Raw genomic sequence first — 25,433 nt, 5'->3', positions numbered from 1 at the left:
TCTTTTCAACAATTGCTTCCTACTGATGGATGTAAACATATCTTTCTCGTTCCCACTGATTTAGGAATCTCTGCTTGTCACAAATCACACTGAGACCCAAGAAACACTGCCAAAACAGGGGGTTTTGCACCTTGCTGCAATGTCTGGACAGAATATAATCCCAAACCTCTTTACCAGAAAGGAATTCTGCATCACTGCAGGCACACAGAAAACAGCTGGGATGGCCTCCTGATCCAAAGTCTCTTCCTGTTCCTTGGATGGCTCTTTTGAAAGGATACAGTGGGTTCAAGCATTGAAGATGATGGGGAATGCCTTGACCTCCCTCTTACTGGGAGGCACAATATGTGGTCACAGTACACTGCCCATGGGTCCCAGTAGGGTCCATAAAGTAGAGAAAGCATTGACTGAGGTATTAAGGGAGGTCTTTATCACATGAGTTTGGGGAGTGAGTTAGTGCTGAGGTTGTTCTGCTGAACCCGGTCAGGGAGTTGTCCAGATGGGAATGATATGAACAATAGATTTCCCCTTCACCATCATCACTGAAGAAAGGACCTACACAGTGATAAAAACTACCATGGCATGGTGAAGTAACATCTTCCAGGAAAGGAGATTCCAATACCAAAGACACAAAGAGGCCTTTATGCCAGAGAAATAGCTGCAGTACTAAGATCAGTACGAAGGAGGGTGTTACTGGCAGTATCAATGCAATTACCTCACTTACCAGTGCCATGGTTTGTGTGATATGGAAGTAGAAGGAGGTGGCACACTGCTGCCTTGCTAAGCTACTCAGCATCACACATGGTTGAGTAACTCTGGCAGTATCAAGGAAGGGATAGTTAAACTGTCCTTTGTGAATATAAATTAAGGATATTACTTTGTGAAGGCTCGCACAAAGGGAAAAGGTCCTGCTAATGCAGAGAAGAGGGAAATGTACTAAATTGTTCAGGAAATAGTGCTGCATCAGAAAAACTAGAAGGCTACCCCCTCAATGCTGCAGTGATTCCCATCTGCAGAGTGGGGGAGGAGAGCTGTAAGATCCCTACTGAATGAACACAAAGAAAAATTAAAGTTGTAAGATAAAGCATTGTGAGAAATTGAACCATCAACTGGTTCTGCCATCACAGCAGAAATTCTGGTGTCATGAGTTGAATGACTCAGAGCTGAAGTTTCCAGAAGCAACACTGGACCCCTTCCAAAAGGCACAGGTGAGAAGCAATACCAATTTGTTATGAGTGGACAGAATATCTGTACAGTAAAAATATTGATTAATTCCTTGACTGATGCCCTGTATTAGCAATCTGCTTAATTCTGAAAACAACATGACATCAGTAAAATGTAAACTTTCAATACTGGAAGCTCATTTGTAGTTTCTAGGTTACACATACACACTTTCCTTAGTTGTTTCAAAGGCTGGTTTTGTATCAGGTTAAAAGAAATTCTGTATCTGAACACAAACTTTCCTAATGCAACTGAAAATAACTGTAGAGCACTTGTGCATATTTACCTGGTGAAGCATGGGCACCAGACTTGGGGACCACTTTGTTACTGAACTCATCTGCAATAAGCTGAACAAAAAAAAGTTATTTTACTAACTAGAATTTTTATGCAAGTTGCTGAAGAAGATTAATGTCTTTCAGAAATCTTCACTTTGCTTACAGAAACGGAAAAAACAGGGATAAAGCCTTCTTAGAAAAAACACTTAGGCAATGCAAGTGAAAGTAAAAGGCCATAAGCAAGCTTTATTTGCAGATATTCACCCCGTTAAAATGCACACACATATCTAATGTTATTTACTGTGAGATGTCTCACTCAAGTTAAAATGCAGTTGCAACCATGCCTCCTAAAGTATCTTCAGAAAAGGGTCTCAGGGCATTTTAAAAAAAATAAAATAAAAGCTTTACCTTACCTACCTTTAATAATTGTTGCTCTTTGAGATACACTGCTAATGTCCCTTGCAACATGATTGCGCATGCACAATCTTTGGAAGATTTTTTTCCCCTATCAGTACCTGCCAGGTTGGCTGTGGAGACTTATACAGAGGTCCCTTTGAGGTGATCTATATAGGTCCCCACTCATCTGCTGCCTGCTCAGTTCCTTAATCAAAAAGGCTACTAAACACTATTACTAAAATAAGATAAGAACAAGATATAGAGAAAAGCTAGGGATGCCTTACAAAGCAAGAGATAAATTGCTCCAACAACCATCACTGACAGTAAGAAGGAACTGAGCAAGCAGAGGCATCACTCCAGGGGATCCACAGCTGACCTCACAGGTACTATAAGGGAAAAAATCTTCTGATCATCACGCATGTGGTGCATGCACCTACCTATTGGAATGGACAGGCGCAAGCATTTGAAGAAAATATGACATCCCTTCAATTGATTAGCACAAGTGTCAGTGAAAGCATTTCATCATTCAGTCCCTTCTCTGAATGCAAGAGGAAATATTTTCTTTGGCATACAGTAAGTTACTGTTAATTAATCCATGGCTATTCAGACCCCATTGAAAATTCCAAGATAATGCAGGCCCAAAGAGCAATATCGGATCTCAGGAAAAACTTGGTAACCCTTAGGAAAGTGCTAACATTGGACAGTCAAGTCCCCAAAACATTCGCAAAGAACAAAAAACCCAAAACTATTAATAATAATATTTGCTTCCCATCAGTGGATGGAGAGATCGTCTATTCCCTATTTTGGCTGTAAAGAAATTCCAAGAGAATTTTCAAGTTTTATAAGAAAGCAAGTTTAAAGTTCATTTGGAATTCAATTTAAGTATATAGATTCAACTTAAATAATTTTTATAATCTGTTTATATGCATCTCCAAAATATATTAATACCAGTATTGTTTACTCAGCTATTTTGTTCATCTTTATATTGTGATTTTAACATAATACTACCACCAGATCTGAATATGGAACTGCACATGAAAAGGCATGTTGAACAATTTCCTTAGGATTTACTCCTATGTTCATTTAAAACATTTCAGAGTTGCTTTAAAAAGAACATACAATAACACAGCACACACCATCTGGTTCACTCTTAAAGAGGTGCAAGCCATTCATTGGAAAGGTTTGCAAATTAAAGAAAATGGTATTAGTAGGTTACTAAATTCATTGTCAGCTCCATAGTATGAGTAGCGATCTGCTCAGATAAATCAAAGACTAACAAGTTTAACTGTATATGCACTCAAAATAGACAACTGAATTACTGAAATTCAGGAACAAAAAATTAAACAAATCTGAAATGCCAATAATATGAAATTTGTTATTAGTTCATTTTAAGTACAACTCCTAAATACAGTATTAACAATTTCTTCTCTAAACAGATACGAGTTCTTTATTTCTTACTGTAATATTTTTGAAGAATTTCTCATAAGCAGCTTATACTTATTCTAAATTTGTATATAATTATAATAAAAGTGCACATAGTTGAATACATTACAATAAATTAAATGGATAGCATTATAGATATTTTAAAATTATTTCCATACCTGTGGCGTAAGAAATTTTTCTACACGTTTGGCTATAAAAATTTTCTCCAATATGGAGTTGACTGATGGTCTATCCCTAGGATTCCTTTTAAATAACTGTGAAAGCAGATTACGTAGATCATAGGAATAATGCAGAGAAACAGGAGGAAAAGATCCAGAGATTATCTTCAGTACCAAGTTTTTCATGTTGCCAGCTTCAAACTGTTACAAGAAAGAAATTAGGGAACACCATCACAGAGACTGTCATGCTGGCACAGCCACAAAGGACTTATTTACATTAACATATTAAAATAAAAATAATGTCTTTACATATTTGTAGGGTCATCATCAAAAGGTCTCAGATCTCAATTTTTATCTTTATTGAGTAATCTTATGCTAAATGTTTTCATTTTACAGCACTCCTCCACAATGAAAACTGAGACAAACTAATTCTTGGCTCCTCAAGACATTTTGTGCTTTTTGCTTGTCCTGTACCAATAGCTAACCAAAAATTGTTCCCAGAGCTGGGCAACGGACATTAACAATGCAAAACAATGTTTTAGAGTAAAATGCACATAGGTTGCAAGCTTCCTTCCTTTTAGTTTACCAGGTTGTCAATGCTTCATCATCTTTTTGTTCTCAGAGATGGCTTTTTCTAAAAGATCTGTGTTCATTTAGGGCTGAATCCTGAGACATGCTGAGATTTCAACATGAACTGTAGACTCTGGCACCTCTCTAGAATTCACTCTCAACCAGGGGTGGGCAAAATATAGCTCATGGAACTGAAGCTGACCCACCAAGTCACTCGATCCACCCCTGGCCAAGTGGGAGCCTCATACAGGCTCCCGGCCTGTCCCACCCTGCACAGCAGTCAGAGAAGCTAGTTATAAAGGCCACATGTGCTTCTCTGAATGCTGTGAGCTCGGAGGGAGGGGTAGAAGAGTCTTTGCACACTGCCTCCATTCCCAGCGCAGTCTTGCAGCTCCCATTGGCCAGTTTTCCAGTGTTCAGAACAGCACATGGCCCTCACAGCTGGCTGCTCTGAAAGGTCTGTATGGGCATGGAAGTCAGGGAGCCTGACTGAGGAAACTGCTGGCCTGGAACTGCCCAGCACATACGCACATCCCAGCCAGAGTCTACCTCTGGTACCTCAGCCTCCACCCTCTCCCAGACCCTGCATCTCCTTAGGTCACATTCCCCTCCCAGACCCTACACCCTAATTGCCTACCCCTGATCACAACCCAAATCCCTGCACCCACTCCTGACCCAGATCACAACCCCTCCTAGACACTGCAACGCCTACTACACCAGGTCAAAATCCTTCCTGCACACATACGTCCTCCTGACCTCTGAAAGCTCTCTTGCACCCCAGTCTCCTGCCCCAGTTCACAAACCACACCTTTACCAAAACTCCCTCCCAGAACCCACACTCCCTTCTGCACCCTTCCTCCACCCGAGACCACACGCTTCCTTGTCCTAGAACAGAAGAGTGCAGCTCTTGACCACTTACCAATTTTGTGGAGTGTCTCCCATCAGAATTATTGCCCACCCCTGCACTAAATACTCTATTCAACAATATTGTTTACACGCAGGCTGCTGGAAGCCAACTATGACGAACTGTTAAAGAAACATCACTTGTATCCCAGTTTATGACATTATATATATAAATACTTTTCAGTATCACATCTGCCTCTGAAGCCCCTTCTCACATTGTTGTTTTATAATTATATTTTCCTATTTATAATGTCTGAAGAATGTTGACTGAATAGGCAGGTGAAACAGTAATGGATTACATACAAGCTACCTGAAAATATTTTTCTACTATCAGTTCCTGTTACAGTAATTTTGGATAAACAGTTTCAGAAATAAATTTGATATTTATAAATATAAATATGGCAACAGATTTAAATAAATCAGATATAAATAATTGAGATGGAAACAAAAAGGAAAGAAATATACCAGGAGGAAAACATACTAGGAATAAAAGGACAGTCTCCAAACAAGATACCCTAAAAGGTGTAATGAGCAGTAAGGTATAATAAACATCTTAACACACACACACAATTTCTTCATGCTACAAAGGAATCTTGTAAAAGCTACTGCATCAAAAGACGTAGACTGAATTCACTGATCACTAGTTAAATGTGAAATTCACAGCATTGTTAGAAAAAGGAACTCTACACTGTGCTTAATGTACCTTTGCCATCACGTACTTTTCTTGCTAAACACAATTTACTAAAAGGAAGCATAAAAATACATTGCTAAGTATAGTGCACGTATGTGCAAGACAGGAGTCAAAAGAAGAGAGGGAGTTTGGCCAAAAATCAGCAGTTATGTGGGTAAGAGGTGGTCACAAAAGTAAAGTTCATTTTAAGAGCAATCGTATACCATGAGAAGTCCATTATCAGCTCAAATACAATAAGTCAATCGGAAATTTGGCAATGGGCAAAACAAGGGGTATGCTTGTGAAACGGTAATACCACCAAAGTATTTTAAAGTTTCTACTTACTGCATGTTTAAGTGTGCACATCTCATAGAGAACACAACCAAGAGCCCATATGTCACTAAACAAAGAAAACAGACTTGAAAAATTATTTATTAGTCCAAAAATACCAAATTATCTAGAAGAGTGATCCTCAAACTGGTGTGAGAGCCATGGGAGGTGGGTTTTTTTTTTATGCGTCTCCTACTGCTTTTTGCAGCACTTATTCAAATACCTAACGAATTAACCATTAACCAATCAGGATGTTTTGACTATGCCATCAACTTGTTATAAGTTAATTACTTATTTGCCATAAGCATACATTACACATATTATATAAATAAACCTGAACATCTTCTTCCTGCTACTGTTTTTAAAAGAAATAGTACTATAGTAAAAGAAAATACAAATTCACACTACTGTGGCAGTTTTGGGCAATGCTGATCCCTAATCCGGCTTCTGAACCACCGAGGTCTGAGTACCACTGTTCTAGGAATACATTCCTTCAAAGCAGTAAGCAACAGAAATTAAGCATTTGTGTATTTTGCAAAATACATTAGATTCCTATTTAAAAAAAGGTAAACATGTCTCTTCCAAACTAAAATAGCACCACATATTTGGCTCCAGATTTTTCATGTAACAATCAAAACCACACTTGTCTCTATGATATCTGATTGAAATAAAATGGATAAGTGAATGGTAGAAGAAATCTCTATTCAAGATATGAGAGTGCGACAGACTATGACCTACACAACTTGGAAATTTCTAAAGCACTGAAGTAATTAAAAAGCATTGTATGTTTCTTTTTTTAATTTCATTTAAGTAATTAATGTTTAGACAGTTTAATACAGATTAACCCTGTCGTCAATTTCGTGCAGATGACAGGCCTGGTCTGCTAGGGGGCCAATGTCTAACTAAGGTACACAACTTTTGCTACGTGACAAGCATAGCTGGACTTGACGTACCTTAGTTCGAGCTACCATGGCATCCCAACTCCATGGGGTTGACAGGAGAAACTCTCCCATTGAACTCTTACTCTCCTCACTCCAGTGGACAAGGCCTCAGATTAGAATAAACCTGCTGCACATACTGAACGGAATCAAGTCCTACTTGTCATGCTGGAAATATTGGGGGAGGGGGAGAAAAGAAGCGGAGCAAAAAGGTAGGCTATGTTTATACTAGGCATAGAAGTTGACCACTGATATGCAATTTTAACTATGCCAGTTGCGTAGCTAAAATTGACTTATCAGTGGCCGACTGCTATGACTATCTACATGGAAGAAGGTCAACAGGAGTGTTTCTCCGGTCAACCTTCCTTAATCCTCATCACTCACAAGGAGTTTTAGGGTCAACTTTGACCCCAAAAAGCACCATTTTATGCATTCACAGAACAAAACTCTAGAAAATCGACCCTGACTGGGTCAAATCTTCTGAGGTAGACTAAACTTAGTCTTAGGCATATCCTTCCTTCCCAAACCCAAAAATCATTAACAGAGAAGTTCCTCCACCTTTGTACCTGGTGAAACAACTCTGTACTGATGTAAATTTGTACATGGAATCTGGCTAATGCACATGAGATTGAAGAAGAGGGGACCAGTGACTCCTCCTAACAGTTGTGGCATGAGAAAATTACCTTTATGGTATAAGACAGCACTACAATTGACCCAATCTGGTAACTACTGGTGATCTACTGCCCTGGCCCTCATATGTGAAGTCAGGTATTGTACTTATGCATGCACTCAATATTTTTCCCCTCACCCCATACAGTAAAGGGAAAAGCATGTTAGAGATCAAAGACTGAACTCTGAATTTCTAAACAAAATAAATCAAAATTTAAAAAGTTAACTATTGAGTGAAATGTTTTACTGTACCTTTTATTGTTGTAAGGTTTGTTCTGACAGATTTCAGGTGACAAATAGTATGGTGTTCCTATGCAAGTGCGAGCTAGCTCCACAGTACTAGAATATAAAAGGAAAACTAAAATGAATGTTAGCTAGCTTACATAAGTTACATAGGCATGTAGTATCCATTTTTGCTAGATCAAACTACTCATATTAGTGTATATAGAACTGCACTAAGTGTTACCTGTTAAGCACTCTAGCTATTCCAAAGTCTCCCAACTGTATTGTTCCATCTTTGGTTAAAAATATATTCTAAATACAGGAGAGGGATAAAAAGTCAGTTACAATTCATATGCAATAACAAAAGCATGTAATTGTACCAAAAAAGTTAGAAAGGGGAACACATATTTTACATTGCTCCAATTGGTTGCAATCCATTAAGAATAGAAGTTGGTTTAGTTTTGTTTAGCTTTCTTAAAAGAATCATTGACATCTGCGTATAAATGCCTATCACCAGACCTGGGGAGCAGATGGGTTAAAGAAATGCCTAACATTAAGCACCTGCCTCACTATATCACCAGAGAGAGAGAGGAGATGTCAGTTCTACCTACTATACCCTCCAAATAAAACCAAGTCAGGGGATAAGCAAGTATCTTTTAGACCTTATCTACTTTTACATTCTAAACTGGTGTCATTGCAATCAATCAACATAATGGTGTCAGTTTAGCAGGTCTGGTGAAGATACTCTAGGTGGATTGCAGAGCACTCTCCTGTCAACTTCCGTACTCCATTTCCACAAGTGGAATCTATGTCAGTAGGACAGCATCTCCCACCAAAACACACTGTGTGGACACTGCATTAATTAGATGTAAGCTATGTCACCCAGGGAGGTGATTTTCTTATCCCCTTAAACCACAAATTTCAATCAATTATGCTGCTGCTTAAGACCAGGCCAGAGTCTTTTTTTAAGGAGGAATGTTTTTATCCTTGTGATACTTTTTGTTCTCTGCCTTCTCTGTTCTTGTAAGCAGACATTTCTGGAATAAACAGGTATCCTACTTTAAATGATTCAGAAAGCAAGAATCTAGTAAAACTCCAATATTTATCAGCATGAATTGGCACTGAATACAGAGAGACAATAAAACATGTATGTGCACTTTGTTGGTGTTGGTTTCATAACCCATAGGAGACTAGACTTTAAAGATGTTCCATTCTTCATTTTGGGGCTTATGTGTCTAAAAACACTTATAAAACTTTATTAAAGTTCCTCTGTGCAAGAAGTAAAAGCTATGCAGTAAATGCCCCACTTCAGCTGTATCTGTATAGCAGAAGAACCCCAACAACCCATGCACAGAAGTCTAACAGGTCTTTTTTTTTCTAGATTGTAAGAAGTAAGTCAAATAACTCAAAGTTAAAATTGAGTCCCAAAATCTTCACTCAGAAGGCATTAATGATTATTATAGTATCCATAAGCAATATTGAATATAAAATTGCAAAATTAAACAATTTTTAAATATTTATATAACTAGGGATCTACCCAAAGGCCGTGTCTACACTAGCCCCAAACTTCAAAATGGCCGCACAAATGGCCATTTCGAAGTTTACTAATGAAGCGCTGAAATGCATATTCAGCGCTTCATTAGCATGCGGGCGGCCGCGGCGCTTCGAAATAGACGCGCCTCGCCGCTATGCGGCTCGTCCCAACGGGGCTCCTTTTCGAAAGGACCCCCGCCTACTTTGAAGTTGAAGTAGGCGGGGGTCCTTTCGAAAAGGAGCCCCGTCGGGACGAGCTGCGCGGCAGCGAGGCGCGTCAATTTCGAAGTGCCGCGGCCGCCCGCATGCTAATGAAGCGCTGAATATGCATGTCAGCGCTTCATTAGTAAACTTCGAAATGGCCATTTGCGCGGCAATTTCCAAGTTTGTGGGCTAGTGTAGACGTAGCCAAAGTGTATTAAATCACCACAGGAAGGTGTTAAATATTTGGAAGCCTGTACCCCAGCTAAGTGGCAGTTTGTTTTGTTTACTTGTGCAAATTCAAGGCTCACTGAAGTCAAAAGGAAAAAGGTAGTTTTATATAAGCCCAGGTTATTTCTCCTGCCCAGTTGGGAGCTAACTTTAAAAACAAAAAAGAAATCAAGCATATAATCATTTTACTGTAATTCATCTTGAAGATACCAGCCAGCATACCTGTGACTTTATATCTCGATGCAAAATTTTTCTGTCATGCACATGTTTTAGTGCTAGACAAATCTGTACAAACCAATCCATAATCTAAACATAACAGAGAAAGCCAGGGTTAGTGTTCTATTTTTATCTGCTCCCTGCCCCCCACCCCCAGTTTTCAAGGCCTTTAAAATAAAACAAGGGTTAGTTTTATATAAGTTTTACTTACTTACTATCTTCAAAAGTAATGTTAAAGCTGAGTGCACACATGTAATTGGGTTATAATTTTTTTTGGAACATAGTCTTGCATACTTAATTGTTTTTGTGGGAATGCTCCGCTGCTACAGCAATACAGTGTCTTAAGAGCAGACCAAATAAACACAGTGTCTTCTTATAATCCATGAAGAAATGAAACATAACAAAAATTCTGAAGTTTCCATACTGGCAGCAGTACTTACCATTTTCATATTGTTCTTTTCTGTACTTTACTAATATGACTAAGTGGCATCAAATCAAGAGACTAAGTCCTAGCAAGCCAAAATGAATTTAATAGTTCTTATTTAATGGCTTATACAAGTTTATCAAAAAAGGTTAACTTTTCCATACGCGAAAAATAATTAAAGTACTGTATTTACACCCTTCATCTTCTCAAATTACCCATACACATCTATTTTAGTAGTGTGGTATAACTTTCACTTCCGAATAGTAGTTCCTAATTAACTGGTAACGATTTAGAGAGAAATTAAAATGTTTTTCATCGCTCCCTCTTAGTATACTACCAGTATAAGCCCAACGTATTCCCAAAGCTTGCCAGCGAAGAGTATTGCCAGATTCTCATACCTAGAGGTGCAAGAATCTCTCCACTTCTTGTTAAAATTAGCTACTATTCACAAACACCGAAGCACAATAGAAGATTACAAGCTCTGGAGCAACAAAAGCAAAAATATCTGAATTTTAAGCACAATCTTCATCCTTCATGATGAAGTCTCTGCTTATTTTTAGCATGAAGATAAAATCCTCTTCACAAATCCTTGACTAGGACCTCATAGGATGTGCCATGAAGAGAAAGAATCAGTTTACATTTTCAAGATCAGACTGAATGTTTTCATTTTGAAGAACTTTTGAGTTAATGGATTAATACTGGGTGAAACCTTAAAGTTTGATCTTGATTTCACGACATTTAATAAATGAACATCAGAAGCCCAACAAATTACCCTAATGTAATACCAATAAAATAATAAAAATCGGTAAGAGAAAACTTTAAGTGAAAAAATCCAACAGGTTTAATGTTTGATTTACTTACAATGTCTCTCTTATTGCATTTCCATTAACAAAGTTTGTCTATGTTCCAAGCAGCATAAAGTTCTATAGCTATATCTATGAAGTCCTCATCTATATTAAAATAAGCATATTCATCAAAACAGATCCAAAAGTACTCAAAGGATACATCTACACTTAGGCTGATGGGAGATTACTAATAAAGTGCTGCGATGCATATGCAGCACTTCATTAGGCTAATTCCCCCACCCCCCCCGAAGCAACTTCAAAGTGTCAAACACTGAAGTGCCAGCATGCCACATAACCCAAAAAGGAGTAAAGGCACTTTGCATTGCCTGTGTCTACATGGCATGCTGGCACTTCGAAGTTGCTGCATGGGGGAGTTAGCCTAATTAAGTGCTGCATACACATTGCAGCACTTCATTAGTAATCTCCCATCATCATGATTACCATGCCCCCTTCAAAGAAAAGGGCAAGCGTAGATGTAGCCAAAGTGTTTTTGTGTTCACAAACTGTATAATGTAAGTTACAGTCCAAAAGTCCCATTACCTGATCCTCTGAGAACAAGATGCCTTTCTGAGCATTTATTCGTCTAAACAGGTCCCCTCCTTCACAGTAATCCATCACTATATAGAGACAGCCATTTTCTGAAAGAACAAACAACATTTCAACGCTTTTTGAAAAATGTTATTGTATAAAATTAAGTTGCCTGTACGTCATGCCAAAGACACACAGGTGCAAAGACTAAGCGTACAAATGAAGAAACAGTTACCCATTATTTATTTGCCAAGCTTCAGGTAAACTGCTTATATTGCACTTTCCATTTTTGGCATTGATGATTCTATAGCTAGCATTCTTTCCTCTGTATCACATAAACCAGTACTTAAATTTGTTGTTAGTGGGCACTGATCAAAGAGAGTTCTCTTTTCTCAACATTCAACTATCCTAATGCTAGAAGCTGTATGTTCAAGTTCTAATTTAATTCATTACATTTTCAATGCCTATATTAATTCCTCTTGTTGTTTATTTTTTTAAATTAAAATTCTAAAAAGATACATTATACTCCTGTTATAATGGCTGTTTTCTATAGCTCCACCCCAGCATGTTGTGATGGGTAGAAAAAAAATTCATGTATGGATAATGCTTCAAGGAGTGTGTGATCTGTGAAATGCAATGCTTTTATGTGTGGTTATTCACACACTGATAAACTACAGATTTATGACATATGATAAAATATCATGATTACTATACTCATACGATATTTAAGTTACTACACTAAAATAAGAACACAAAATTATTAGACCAAAAATTATGAGCACATTTAAAATGTTCTCATAGAACACAAGTGCTTAGTTATATGTGTGATTTCATTATTTTATTTCAACTAAAAATGACCCCCACAACTTTGGCATAAAACACGAGTATGGCAACCACTGAAGCATTATAATCACATAGTGTCTGATGCTGAAAACAAATGGGAGTTACCATCATTGCACAGAGTGGTCCTTAAATAAATTTCAGACTCCTAACATAAGGGCTACGTCTACACTAGCCAAAAACTTCAAAATGGCCATTTCGAAGTTTACTAATGAAGCGCTGAAATACATATTCAGTGCTTCATTAGCACGTGGGCAGCCGCGGCACTTGGAAATTGACACAATTCGCCTCCGCGCGGCTCGTCCAGACAGAGCTCCTTTTCGAAAGGACCCTGCCTACTTCGAAGTCCCCTTATTCTCATCCGCTCATAAGAATAAGGGGACTTCGAAGTAGGCGGGGTCCTTTCGAAAAGGAGCCCCATCCAGACGAGCCGCGTGGTGGCGAGCCACGTCAATTCCGAAGTGTCGCAGCTGCCCGCATGCTAATGAGGCGCTGAATATGTATTTCAGCGCTTCATTAGTAAACTTCAAAATGGCCATTTCCATGGCAATTTCGAAGTTTTCAGCAAGTGTAGACATGGCCAAGGTGTAAAACATCTAGACAGAATACTGGACCACTGATAAGTACAACCTTTCTTAGAGGTAGAGGGAATCATGGCTTCCATGGGGATCCTGGCTTTGACAGTCATTCCCATCCTGAATCAATCAAAATCCACCACGGCAAGCTACAAGCTTCTCTTTGATGATGACATGGTGTAGCTTACTGTCCTGAGGACTGATGTATTAACTACAAACATTTAGAGCTTAGGACTGACACAAACATTAAAAAGAAAAAAAAAAAACTGGTTGGACCTTCCCAGAAGGAACAAGAACTACTCAACATTTTACTTAAATTAAACCTCGGGGCGGGAGGGGGGAAGATATGTAAAGGAACCCAAAGTCTGGTGGGTGATAGTGTTTTTGTTTCATTATTTTTGGGGAGGAGTGGCTTACAAAAAGTTAAAGGGTAGAATGACAGACAGTGGCTACATCTACACTAGCCCCAAACGTCGAAATGGCCATTTGAATGGCCATTTCGAAGTTTACTAATGAAGCGCTGAAATGTAGATTCAGCGCTTCATTAGCATGCGGGCGGCTGCGGCGCTTCGAAATTGACGTGCCTCGCCGCTGCGTGGCTCGTCCAGATGGGGCTCCTTTTCGAAAGGACCCCGCCTACTTCGAAGTCTCCTTATTCCCATGAGCTGATGGGAATAAGGGGACTTCAAAGTAGGCAGGGTCCTTTGAAAAAGGAGCCCCGTCTGGACGAGCCGCACAGCGGCGAGGCGCGTCAATTTCGAAGCGCCGCAGCCGCCCGCATGCTAATGAAGCGCTGAATCTGCATTTCAGCGCTTCATTAGTAAACTTCGAAATGGCCATTCAAATGGCCATTTCGAAGTTTGGGGCTAGTGTAGACATGGCCAGTAAGAGATGAAGGAGAGATAAGGGGAAGATTGTTTTTTTCAAATGGTTTGTATTTTTAAAAATGCATACACCATCACTTGTTTCAACGTTATTGTACATTTACTAGTTCAGGTTCCAGTCTGTAGTTTTAGATCTCACCTTCAAATGATTCCCGGTACAGGACAATATTTGGATGTTTCATGTTTGCTAACACAGCAACTTCTCTCCTTGATTCTTCTCTTTCTTTATTGGACATCTTTAAAAAAGGAGAAAAAGAGAAATCCTGTTTCAGAGAGCAAGAATGCAAAAAGGAAATACTGATTATTAATAATATCACTCACCTTTGAGATGTTTATCTCCTTAATAACATACTGTCTGCCATTTTCTTTTGATTTGACCAGAACTGCTTTTCCAAAGGATCCTTCGCCAATCTTTTGAACCTTAATATATTTCTCCATGGTCCTTTTCTAAGGCATCCTTAACACAAAGGCTGAGCAAAAAACAAAGCATACTTCATTAATTGGGTACTAAGGCTTAGTATCTGCCAGATCAAGTTACACATTTCACCTGGGCTTTTTTTCTGCCAGAACACCTTGCAATGGCATTCCAGAACAGTTTTATCCTGGATGGAGTGGGCCAAATCGCTCATGGCCAAGCCAGGCAACTCCAGCAGCCACTCTGGGTGGAGGAGCCCCTGGCCACTCTTGTGTGAGGTAGGTAGTGGGCAGTTTGGGGCTGTGGGGGGTGGGGTTAATGCCTGGGGATGCGGGCGCAAGTTGAGGCTGGGGGGGAACAAACAAACAAACAAACAAAGCCTGAATGTGGTGGGGTGGCTTGTGCATGGCTGCACTGTACAAGGAGCTCTTCTGGGCAGCTTGTGCCTGGCCAAGCCATGCTATGATGGACCCCAGGCTTACTTAACACCCCCCCAAACACACAAACTCAAAGCTCCCCCCTGCCTCTAGGCTTAATACACACACCCCGCAGCCTCACAGGGTGGTTTGAGGCTGTGGGGAGGGGGTAGTTAAGCCTGGGGGCTGAGGCACTGTCTGAGCATGGGGGGGGGGGGCGGGTAAGCCACCCAAGAGCAGCTGAATTTTGGCACCTTTTTTTCTAAGGGAGAAAAACAAAAACACTGTATTTCACTTTGTTGTCTAATTAATTTGACTCTTCAATTCCACAAGAAATTTCATTTGTCCTTTGCAAGTCAGTTAATGAAAATTTAACTTCTCACCAATACCACTTGAATGATCTGGAAAAGAGCTATATTTTGTACCATACCCAATTCAGCTCTTTCATCTTAATGGAATGCAGGTGGACAGTCAGAAAATACCAGCTAAAGTATGTGCATTCAGTTTCCAAGCAGAGTCAGTATTTAATGTTAAGTTTTCTGCTTCACTGAGATCTATAGAATTAACCTCCTTTAGCTCTCCGTTAATGGTATGTGGAAGACCACCTCAGGAGAAAAATTGGAATGGCTTAAATACATATTATTCAAAAATACCAGAATGCCTATGTTGGAAATTAGGCACGGTTACATAGCTAAAAACCAGCACCCCGGCTTGAAGTTTAGCCTGTCGTCATTTCCATCAAAACTTTCCAGAGCACTAGTGTAATGTTTTTAATTACTTATCCACCTTAAAGAGACATGTGATACTTAAAGTGGTGAAGATATGAAAATTACATAGTTACACAATTATCTTACAGTCTCTTGGTACAGTATGTATTTGCACTGTGCTTTCTACCCATATTGACGGTAAACTCCTTTGACACCAAGACTGTGTTTTCCTTCATCAACATGAGTTCTCAAAACTAGAGACTGTCAAATCAGCAAGCTTCTGCACAGCTGGACTTTACAAGAGCAAGACAGGCCATTTAAAACACTCACTTTACCTCCCTACAGATGAAAAAAGTGAAATGAACGTAACTCCTACATGTCACAGGGAACTACAACTAAGGTACCCTCAACTCACCTAACAACATTACTTATCCATCCAACCACAAACACTTCCAGCATTTTCCTCCTGCTCCAATACCCTCATACACAATACACAATCCGCAGGAATGTGGAAGCATATTTTTGCTATCTCCAGCTGAAGGAATATTTCCAACACATCAATGAACCTTGAACTGCCTACATCACAAAAGAAGAATTCTACATGGACAGTTGGGATGATAATCTGGATTTCTACACCAAGTGCTTCTGAAAACATGCACAGGCTGACACCGTGAACAACAAAGTAACATCACCTCAACTGTACAGAACACAAAACAACTCTGACATTATAATTGAAGAGGCTGACAAAAGGGATGCTGTAGTCACCATGAACAGGTCATATTACAAACAGAAGTTTGCCAGGCAACCCACCAACACCACATTTTACAAGCCTCTTCCCTTTCATCAAACAGAGGAATATCAAAAACTATACCAGCTACTCAAGAAACTCCCTGCAACAGCTCAGGACCAAATCTACACAGAGACACACCCAGAACCCCAGCCAAGAGTATTCTAACTGCTACCCAAGATCCATAAATCCTGGACATCCCATCACCTCAGGTACTGGTACCCTTACAGCAGGATTATCCTGTTAAGACTATTCTCTCCATAAACCCTATGCTACCAGCACTCTTAGTTATTGACGAGGCACCACTGACTTCTTGAGGACGTTACACAGCACCAGTAATCTTCCTGCAAACGCCATCCTGGCCACCACAAATGTAGAAGCTCTTTACACCAATAATCCACATGAGGATGGACTACAAGCTGTCAGGAGCATTACCCGCAACGATGCCATGGAGCATTTACTGGCTGACTACACGACTTTGTCCTCACCTATAACTATTTCCAACTTGGGGGACAATTTACACCTTCAAGTCAGCAGCACTGTGACAGCTACCCACTTGTCTCCACAATATGCCAACATTTTTATAGCTGACCTAGAACAATGTTTCGTTAGCTTCCATCCCCTAGTATGTCTCCCCTACATATACTGCATTGACGAAATCTTCGTTATAGGAAACTGTGGGAAAGAGACCCTTGAAGAATGGATTTCAACAATTTCCACCCCATTATCAACTCTCAGCCTGGACCAGTCCACTCAAGAGAGCCACTTCCTGGACATTATAGTACAAAAAAAAAAAAGAATGATGGTCACATAACCACCACCTTGAAGTGGAAACCTCCTGACCAAGTTTTTCCTATGTGCCTCTAGCTTCCATCCAGGACATCACACAAAATCATTTATCTACAGCTAAGCCCTAAGATACAACCAGATGTGGTCCAATAATACTGACAGAGACAAAAATCTATGAAATCTTTATCAAGCATTCTTGAAACAATTACCCACCTGGGAAAGCAAGGAAACAGACTGACAGAGCCAGATGAGTACCCAAAAGTCACCTACTTGAAGACAGGACCAACAAAGAAAATAATGGACCACTTGTCACCTACGGCTCAAACCCCTAGGCTACAGCTACACTACAGCCATAACATGAAATAATTTATGCAATTTGTGCAAAGCAAATTGCATAATTAATTTTGAGTTACCTTATTTCGAACTTGGTGATGTCCACATGGCATGAAGTTTGAAGTAAGTGGGTATTGTGAAGTTTCTCCTAGCCCTCATACAATGAGGGGTACAAGAACCAGAATACCATACTCAAAATATTAGTGCTATTTTGAGCCTGGTGTTTAGCCGTGGAGTTGCTATTTCAAGATACTTTTTCGGATACAAATGTAAAGATAGGGTAGCCATAGCCATAGTGTATCACTGACAATCTACAACCTATCCTGGAAAACAATCCCTCTCTCTCACAGACCTTGGGAGACAAGCCAATCCTTACCTACAAACAGGCCTGCCAACTTGAAGCCAATACTCATACCCCACCACAGAACACTAACCCAGGAATCTATCCTTGCAACTAACTCTGTTGCCAACTCAATCCACCTATGCATGCAAGAGACACCATCACAGGACCTTACTGCATAAACAACCACCATCATGGATTCATACATTTGCACATCCACTAACATGATATATGCCATCAAGTGTCAGCAATGCCCCTCTGCCATATATATTGGCCAGAGTGGACAGTCTCTGTGCCAAAGGATAAATCAGACATCAGAAATGGTAACACACAAAGTTTTACATTTTAACCTCCTGGGACAGTCAATAATGGATTGAAAATTAACCTTCCCTCTATAATAATTTTACCAGCAGGTTACAGAGGAAGACATCTGAACTGTACTTCATTCACAAATTTAACACTATTAACTTTGGCCTCAGTAAAGATCTTAACATTACAAAGGCAGTTTCCTTGCCTTTGATATTCATATGTATCACTTCCTACAAATGAAACACACTAGCTTGACTTAATTTACTCCACTAACAACAGGTCCTACAATTTACATGTTTTTTCCCTCTTCTATTCTGCAATTTTCATTCCCACTCAGCTGGTGAAGTGGATTTTACCCATGAAAGCTCATGACCTAAAAAAATTGTTAGTCTCTAAGGTACCATGAGGACTGCTTTTTTCTGAAGCTTACAGACTAACACGGCTACCCCTCTGAGAGTTACAGCAAGTATTTTAATTTTTACTTTTGCATATGTGGAAAAGTGAAGCCATCAAAAGAGTAGAACCAGAAAAATTAAGACTGTCCACAAAGTCTCAACTCTGCTTCCTATTCATCCATGTAACTACCCTTCAGTGTCTAAGAAGCCTTTGGAAGGGAGAGAGCTGAGAATAAGAAAACCAGTTTGGTCCTAATTAGATGCTTAGCTTCTTGGAGACATCATAGTAACACAATGCCTGTCTTGGGGCGGGGGCGGGGGGGGAGAGATCTGCACAGGGAAGGCAATGGCTTTGCCCATCTTTGCAGGAAAGACATCGGGATGCACGAAAGGCCCCACTGAAGCTGCTTCCATCGCTGGGGATGGGGGGCGGGGGGGGGAGTGGAGGCACAGAGGGTTACGGAACAGGGGGCAGACATCGCACTGCAACTCGCCGGGCGAGATGAGATGGCCAGAGACTCGGGAGCCTGAAGGCGCCAGGCTACGCCAAACGGCGCCACGCCCTCCAAGGCCCCCGCAGTTCGGCGGCTGCAGCCAGCATGGGAAGGGCTAAGGGCCAGACACAGCCCCACCCCGAAGCCGTTCGGTCACACTCATGCCCCGCAGCCGCTGTGAGGAGGCGGGGCAGCGCGGACCCCCGAACGCAGGTCCGCCTCCCCCGAACTGGCTCCCACTGCCCGCGGCACCAGTCCGGCCTCCCATCCGCCCGGCCGAGCCAGCCCCGGGCTGACAGACACTCCCCCCCGGCGACCCCCTTTGCTGGGGGGGTGGACATGACACTGTCCTGCCCCCCACCAGCAGGCAAACCCAACAGCCGCCGCGCCCCATCCCCAACTTACCTTCCCCACTACTCCCGTAGCCGCCACCACTCTCCGCGCAACCCAACCTCCTTCCAGCGCCGCTTCTCGCACCGTAGTGGGTGAGCGCGTCCCAACGCCGGCTCCCATTGGATGGTACGAGCCAAGCGGGCACAGCAAGTTTGCCTGCGCCTCCCAGCGAGCCGGTTAATAATTGTGGCTTCACCCTGGTAACGCGGCGCGGCGAAGCACGTGATAGCAAAGAGCGGAGAGGCAGGTTGCACGCGCCGGGGCGGGGCGGGGCGGGGCTCGGCTCCTCAGCAAGGTGATGGATGGTGTTTGCAGACCTGTGCAGCATCGGGCTCTGGGAACGGACGTGCGTGCCCGTCACCGCGGCAGTGAATGTCATATGTGCACCCGTGTCTGTGTGAGTGTGCGCGTGCGCATTCACACGTCTTTCTGGGTACACTGTCCGTGAATGAGCGTGTCTACATACATTGCATGCAGGTGTGTGGATTTGAATGGACATCTCTGCATGGCTGCTCTGTATAAAAGCGTATAAGGGCTAATGTCTGTCTCTACTATGTCTCTTTCCCTGTTTGTATCAGGCTATGTCTATATTCGCCAGTTTTGTCCACAAAAACCTGCAGTGTCTTCACATGCCCTAAGCATTCTGTGGACAGTAAATTGCCAGAAAGTGGCACTTTTGTCAACAGTGTTCTGCTGCTCCCACAAGGCAGAATGCCTCTGTCAACAGAAACAACAAGAAGTCCTGTGGCCCCTCCACTTGTGCTACACAGATGACATCTTCATCATCTGGACCCATGAGAAAGAAGTTTTTGAAGAGTTCCATCATGATTTCAGCAGTTTCCACCCCACCATCAACCTTAGCCTGGACCAGGCCACACCATACTACTGTGCAAATAAGTGATGAAGAGAGAGACTAATTCAGCTACCTCTCTGATATGCGTCAAGAGAGATCTTTTGACAGACAGCAAGTCTGCACTGCAGGGGAGGGTGTCAGGGGAAGAGGAGCTCGTGTCCAGAAAGGGTTTCTGGGACATGTAGCAACCCTGCCTGCCGTGCTTCTTGTTGGCCGTTTTGCTGACAGAGCAGCTGGGCAGTCTTTCGATCCACTATGCAGTCTGGCTGACATCTGTTGAAAGAATTTTTTTTCCCCAACAGTCACTTCTATTGACAGATCACTCTGGTGCAGACATAAGAGCAGCCAGACATTTTTCTGTGCTTGTGCATAAATTTTCATATTTGACACAGCGACACGTGTGTCCCTAATTCCATGCATGTGAATCCTTATGTGTTGGATTCCCTAGAACTCAGTTCTGTAGCAAGTTTTGTGGCTGATGGGAATACATTTGGCCTTAGATTAATAAACTTATCTGAATTTATATTAAATATTGGTGCTTTATATTTAATTAATAACAAGACTATGGTTTTATGTCCATTTTCTGCATTCAGCCTTCTACATTAACAGTATTTTGGTAGATAGTGACAATTTGTTTTGTTGCAGGTTAATTACTTCACTTAGAACATGGAAAAACAATCTATGAAACAGTCCCTAGACTCACAAATGAATGCAAATTGTTCTTGTGGGGTAAAGTTAAAAGACTCATGGAAAAACTGAATAGCAGGAGAAAGACACACCAGTTAGAGAACACAAGAAAATATCCATTCAATATTAATTCAACACCATTAGTGGCACTCTATAAAACAAGCTCAGAATTAACAGCACATTGAAGTTTATTGTTTTCACTACAGGACTTGAGGACAGACTACAAACAAGGTAGCTGTACTGTCACAACCACTGCTGGGAACTGAACATTACAGCTGTGTTAGTACCAGCTAGCAGGGATTTTTTGTCACTCTGACAGGAGGGACTCATGCTTTCAGTGCAAATAAATTTTAGCCAGAGCTAGGGCTAGGCTTAAGCAGCTAAGCAATTGCTTGGGATCAACTATTATTAGCAGAAGTGTGTGTCAGAGCAGACAACATTTCTGCTTGGGACCCCCCCCAATGGTTATAGCTCATTGCTGTACAGCAAGACCTTACCATTCACAGGAGTTATGTCCAGAGAAGCCACAAATGGCAAAACCCACAAATACTTGGAGACAGAGGGTTGGGGGAGATGTTTGTGACACAGAAACAATACATTGGCTATGTCTGGAGGAACCCCTGCCTTTTGAAATGGGGCTGCTAATGACACACTTCAAGATATGATAATGAGGTGCTACCATGAACATGGAGTACCTCATTAGCACAATGGCCACCACAGCCATTCAAAAATGCCTCTTTCCAATTGCATGCCGCCCGTGTAGATGGGGAGCTGTCAAAAGGACCCTCCCCCAGTCTTCAAAAAAGCCCTTTATTCCAATTTTCAATTCCTAATTTTCATACATGTGAAACTGAACGCCGAGGCCTTCCTGTGCAGGGCTCATGTTGTCCGCCATAGCCTTAACTCAGGTATAACTCCAGTCTTATCCCTCACCCAACTTCCATCCACACCCGCACGTCCCCAGCTAGAGTCGGGTGGGGTTTTAAAGAAGAGGTAGCTTGGGCTCCCGGAAGGAGTGCTGCTGCAGATACAACAGCTAGTAACAGCGAGGGCGCCGCCCGGCCCCGACACGCTGAGGGGAACAGCTCACGTACTCTGACCAGGAGCCGCTGGGTCACCAGCTACCCTAGGGGAAGGCGGGGTGAGCGGCCGCTGCGTGCGGGCCGGTGTAGCGAAGACATCGCGCTGAGCTCCGGTGTGAGTGCCAGGGGCCGCTCTCCCTGCCCAGGGGCAAGCCGCTGCGCGGCGCCCGCCAGCCTGAGGAACAGGACCGGGTCTGTGGACAGCGGCAACACGGCTTTTTTTCTACAGGCACCGTAACTGCGGATAGGAGTCGCGCAGCGTGGCGGAAGTGACGTACATAAAGTGAGCCGCGGAAGGAAGCCCCGCCCACTCGCGGCCGGGGGTGGGGCCGGGGCCGGGAGGGTGAGCGAGTGCTGGTGAGGGAAGGGGGCCCCGCCCTGAATAGGCACCCGCCCTGCCTAGGACTAGAGCAGGAGGATGCGCGAGCGCCTCCCCGGAGAGCAGCAGGCGGCGCCACCCGGCCAGGTACCGTAGAGGGACACGGGACGGGAGCGGCAGTCCGATCTCCGTTCTCTGCGGGCTGCGAGCGGGAGTCTGGTCTGAGTCCGCCCTGGGGCGGGGGCAGGAGATAGTGGTTGGGTTAGGGAGGCGGGGGAGGTGTCACCGTCACCCGCGCCCGGGGGTGTCTGTGGACCCTGCCCCTCCCTGCTGATGCTCTGCCTTTCGCACGGCAGCCTTGGCTGCCAGGGGCTATTGCCCATGTCTCTGTGGGGCGCTGCGCGGCGGCAAGCTGCTCAGGGCATGTGTGTGACTCCCCGCAGAGCCCCCAGTGCCTGCTTAGGCCCGGTTGGCTGCCGTCTGTATACTAGGCTGCAGCCGGGGGTCCATGTTGCTCTCTGGTCCTGCCATGGTCATTAAAACAGTGGTGTTTTCTGTCTAACTGTTTAAATGTTCTGAGGACATAAGAGCGATGGAATGCCACTGCAGGGGTGGTCTCCTAAGGACATAAAGAAGGAGCTAAATTCTCTTTGTTTTTCTGACGCTTTAACTTCATTGCTTCACAAATGGAAGTGTTGTTTGCTAGTGTCTCTGTAGGCATAGTACAAAGGCTTTCTACTGAGAAACTCTCCATCTTGAGTATTATTGTGTTACCTGCAGTGTTTGTCCATTTGGTACATATGCTCCCCCCTTTTCTAGCAATGAATAATTCCATTGTTTGTATTTATTTAGTCACATATCATCTCATGGCCTTGGCTGGTAAGATGGCTGTAACACAAGGAAGATTGGTTATGAAGCACTCCCTTTGAGGCATGCATCTTGCCCATTTAATAACTAGAGAAGATACTGGGAGAGACTGGCAACAGGAACTGACATAGAATAAAATAATAGTAGAACTGGAAAGGACCTCAATAGGTTATCAAGTTTAGTCCCCTGCCCTCATGGCAGGACCACGTACTATCTATTACATAGTTACCTAACCTTTTCTTAAATATCTCCAGTGATGGAGATTCTGCAACCTCCCTAGGAAATTTATTCCGGTGCTTAACCACCCTGACAATTAAGACATTTTTCCTGATATCCAACGTAAACCTCTCTCACTGCAGTTTAAGCCCATTGCTTCTTGTCCTATCATCAGAGGCCAAGGAATATAATTTTTCCTATTCTTCTTGTGACACCCAGTTACGTGCTTGAAAGCTGCTATCATGTCTCCTTCTTTTGCTTTACGCTGCACTGACTAGGTCTCAGATGGAATGCTGTGCCTCTGGTTGTGGGCACCACATTTTAGGAAAGATGTAGAGACATTGCAGAGGGTCCAGAGAAGAGCAACTAAAATGATTAAAGGTCTAGAAAATATGACATGAGAAAAGATTAAAATAACTGGGTTTGTTTAGTTTGGAAAAGAGAAGACTGGAAAGGGGACATGATAGCCACTTTCAAGAACCTAAATGAGTGTTGCAAGAAGGAGGAAGAGCAAGATTCCATTTTAGTGTTTTGATTAGGATTCTATCTATTTGAGTTGTCCCACAGACCAGGGAAAGTCCCTTTCTCCCCTGTAGCCCAAGTAGGAATTTGTTTGCTTCCAGGAGCCAGCATGCTCTGCTAGGCAGTAGTTCTCCATACTGAGCAATTTGTAAACTGGGACAAGAAGCAGGGGGCTTAAATTGCAGCAAAGGAGGTTTAGGTTGGACATTAAGGCTATGTCTAGTCTAAAAGATCTGACAAAAACACATGGAGAATAATCCAAGGGCATTCTGTTCACAGTAAGTGGACAGAACACAGCACTTCTATTGACAGGTTGCCATGAGAAAGAATACTTCTGTAGATAAAAAGCCAGTGCGGACATTCCGGGGCCTCTTCTATTGACAGGGATTCTGAGACACCAAGCAACCCTGTCTGCTGTGCTTTCACTTGGCCCTTTTGCCAAGAGAGAAGCCGGGCAGTCTGGGTGTGATCTGTCGACAGAAGTTTTATTGGAAAATACCTTGCAACAAAAACGGCTGCTGACAAATCTCTCTAGTCTAGACATAGCCCTATAGGACAAATTGTCTAACTGTCAGGGTGGTTAAGCATTAGAATAAATTGCCTAGGGAAGTTAAATATCTCCAATGATGAAGATTCTACAAGAACAGGTTAGAGAAACATCTAACAGGGATAATATAGATGGTGCTTGGTCCTGTCATGAGGGCAGGGGACTAGACTTGATGACCAGTTGAGGTCCCTTCCAGTTCTATTATTTATTATACCTGCATCTGACGAAGTGGGTCTTTGCCCATGAAAGCTTATGCTCATACATTTCTGTCAGTCTTTAAGGTGCCACAGGACCCCTCGTTGCTTTTGCAGATCCAGACTAACTTGGCTACCCCTCTGATACTATTATTCTAATGATTCTATAACTTTTTGGGGCTTTGAAAGGGGTTGGGTACATGCATGTGTACCTGGATGCAAGAATAGAAGAGTTCAAAATGGCGAGCAGAGTAGTCACAATATGCATTATGGGATACCTCCTGGAGGACAGTTACAGCAACGTAAGGTGGTATCTACACTGAGGTTTGTCAGTTTTGCCTCAGAAAGATCTGTGATGCTGGTCAAGGTGATTATATTTTGTTAGCAAAGTAGGGGGATTTTGTTGGTGGGAGGATTTCTTAGCTTTGTGTGAGTAATATCAAACAATGAAAATATTCCCTGTGCTTAAAGAGGAAGCTACTGCTGTGAAAAGTTGGCTTGGCAACAGAAGGAACTCTGTTTCAAGGTGCTCTCGCTAAGGATTTCCACCATTTCAGAGGCGTAACTTTGTTCAAGACATCAGTAAACATGTACTGAGTAAATGGTTTTTCTCCAGAACTGAAATTTATTAAGATTGGCCTAATTTTGGAATGATTTTGAGATGCCATTGCCATGGCAGTAGCAACATTTTTTTTTTTT

The 25,433-nt window shown here is 42.2% G+C and overlaps 2 protein-coding genes across 9 annotated transcripts in view; one reads left to right on the top strand and one right to left on the bottom strand.

Moving 5' to 3' along the window:
- Window positions 1-19,581, bottom strand: part of NEK1 (NIMA related kinase 1) — a 141,325-nt gene extending 121,744 nt beyond the window's left edge. For all 7 annotated transcript variants that reach the window (XM_074993039.1, XM_074993044.1, XM_074993041.1 and 4 more), the window contains exons 1-10: window positions 19,460-19,581; window positions 14,391-14,539; window positions 14,209-14,305; window positions 11,783-11,880; window positions 9,980-10,063; window positions 8,037-8,104; window positions 7,823-7,909; window positions 5,979-6,033; window positions 3,491-3,691; window positions 1,505-1,565 (exon numbers count right to left, since the gene is read on the bottom strand). In XM_074993039.1, coding sequence (XP_074849140.1) covers window positions 1,505-1,565; window positions 3,491-3,691; window positions 5,979-6,033; window positions 7,823-7,909; window positions 8,037-8,104; window positions 9,980-10,063; window positions 11,783-11,880; window positions 14,209-14,305; window positions 14,391-14,507 — 868 coding nt within the window. In that variant the 5' untranslated portion in view covers window positions 14,508-14,539; window positions 19,460-19,581. The remainder of the gene's footprint in view (window positions 1-1,504; window positions 1,566-3,490; window positions 3,692-5,978; window positions 6,034-7,822; window positions 7,910-8,036; window positions 8,105-9,979; window positions 10,064-11,782; window positions 11,881-14,208; window positions 14,306-14,390; window positions 14,540-19,459) is intronic.
- Window positions 19,582-22,399: 2,818 nt separating this feature from the next.
- CLCN3 (chloride voltage-gated channel 3) overlaps window positions 22,400-25,433 on the top strand; it is a 117,042-nt gene continuing 114,008 nt past the window's right edge. For both annotated transcript variants that reach the window (XM_074993036.1, XM_074993034.1), the window contains exon 1: window positions 22,400-22,535. The gene's annotated coding sequence lies outside the window, so the exon portion shown is untranslated. The remainder of the gene's footprint in view (window positions 22,536-25,433) is intronic.

This window comes from Carettochelys insculpta, chromosome 4 (genome assembly GCF_033958435.1).
Source record: "Carettochelys insculpta isolate YL-2023 chromosome 4, ASM3395843v1, whole genome shotgun sequence".
Lineage (NCBI taxonomy): Eukaryota > Metazoa > Chordata > Testudines > Carettochelyidae > Carettochelys > Carettochelys insculpta.
Note: the sequence above shows the minus strand (reverse complement) of the source record. Positions and strands in the feature narration are given on the sequence as shown.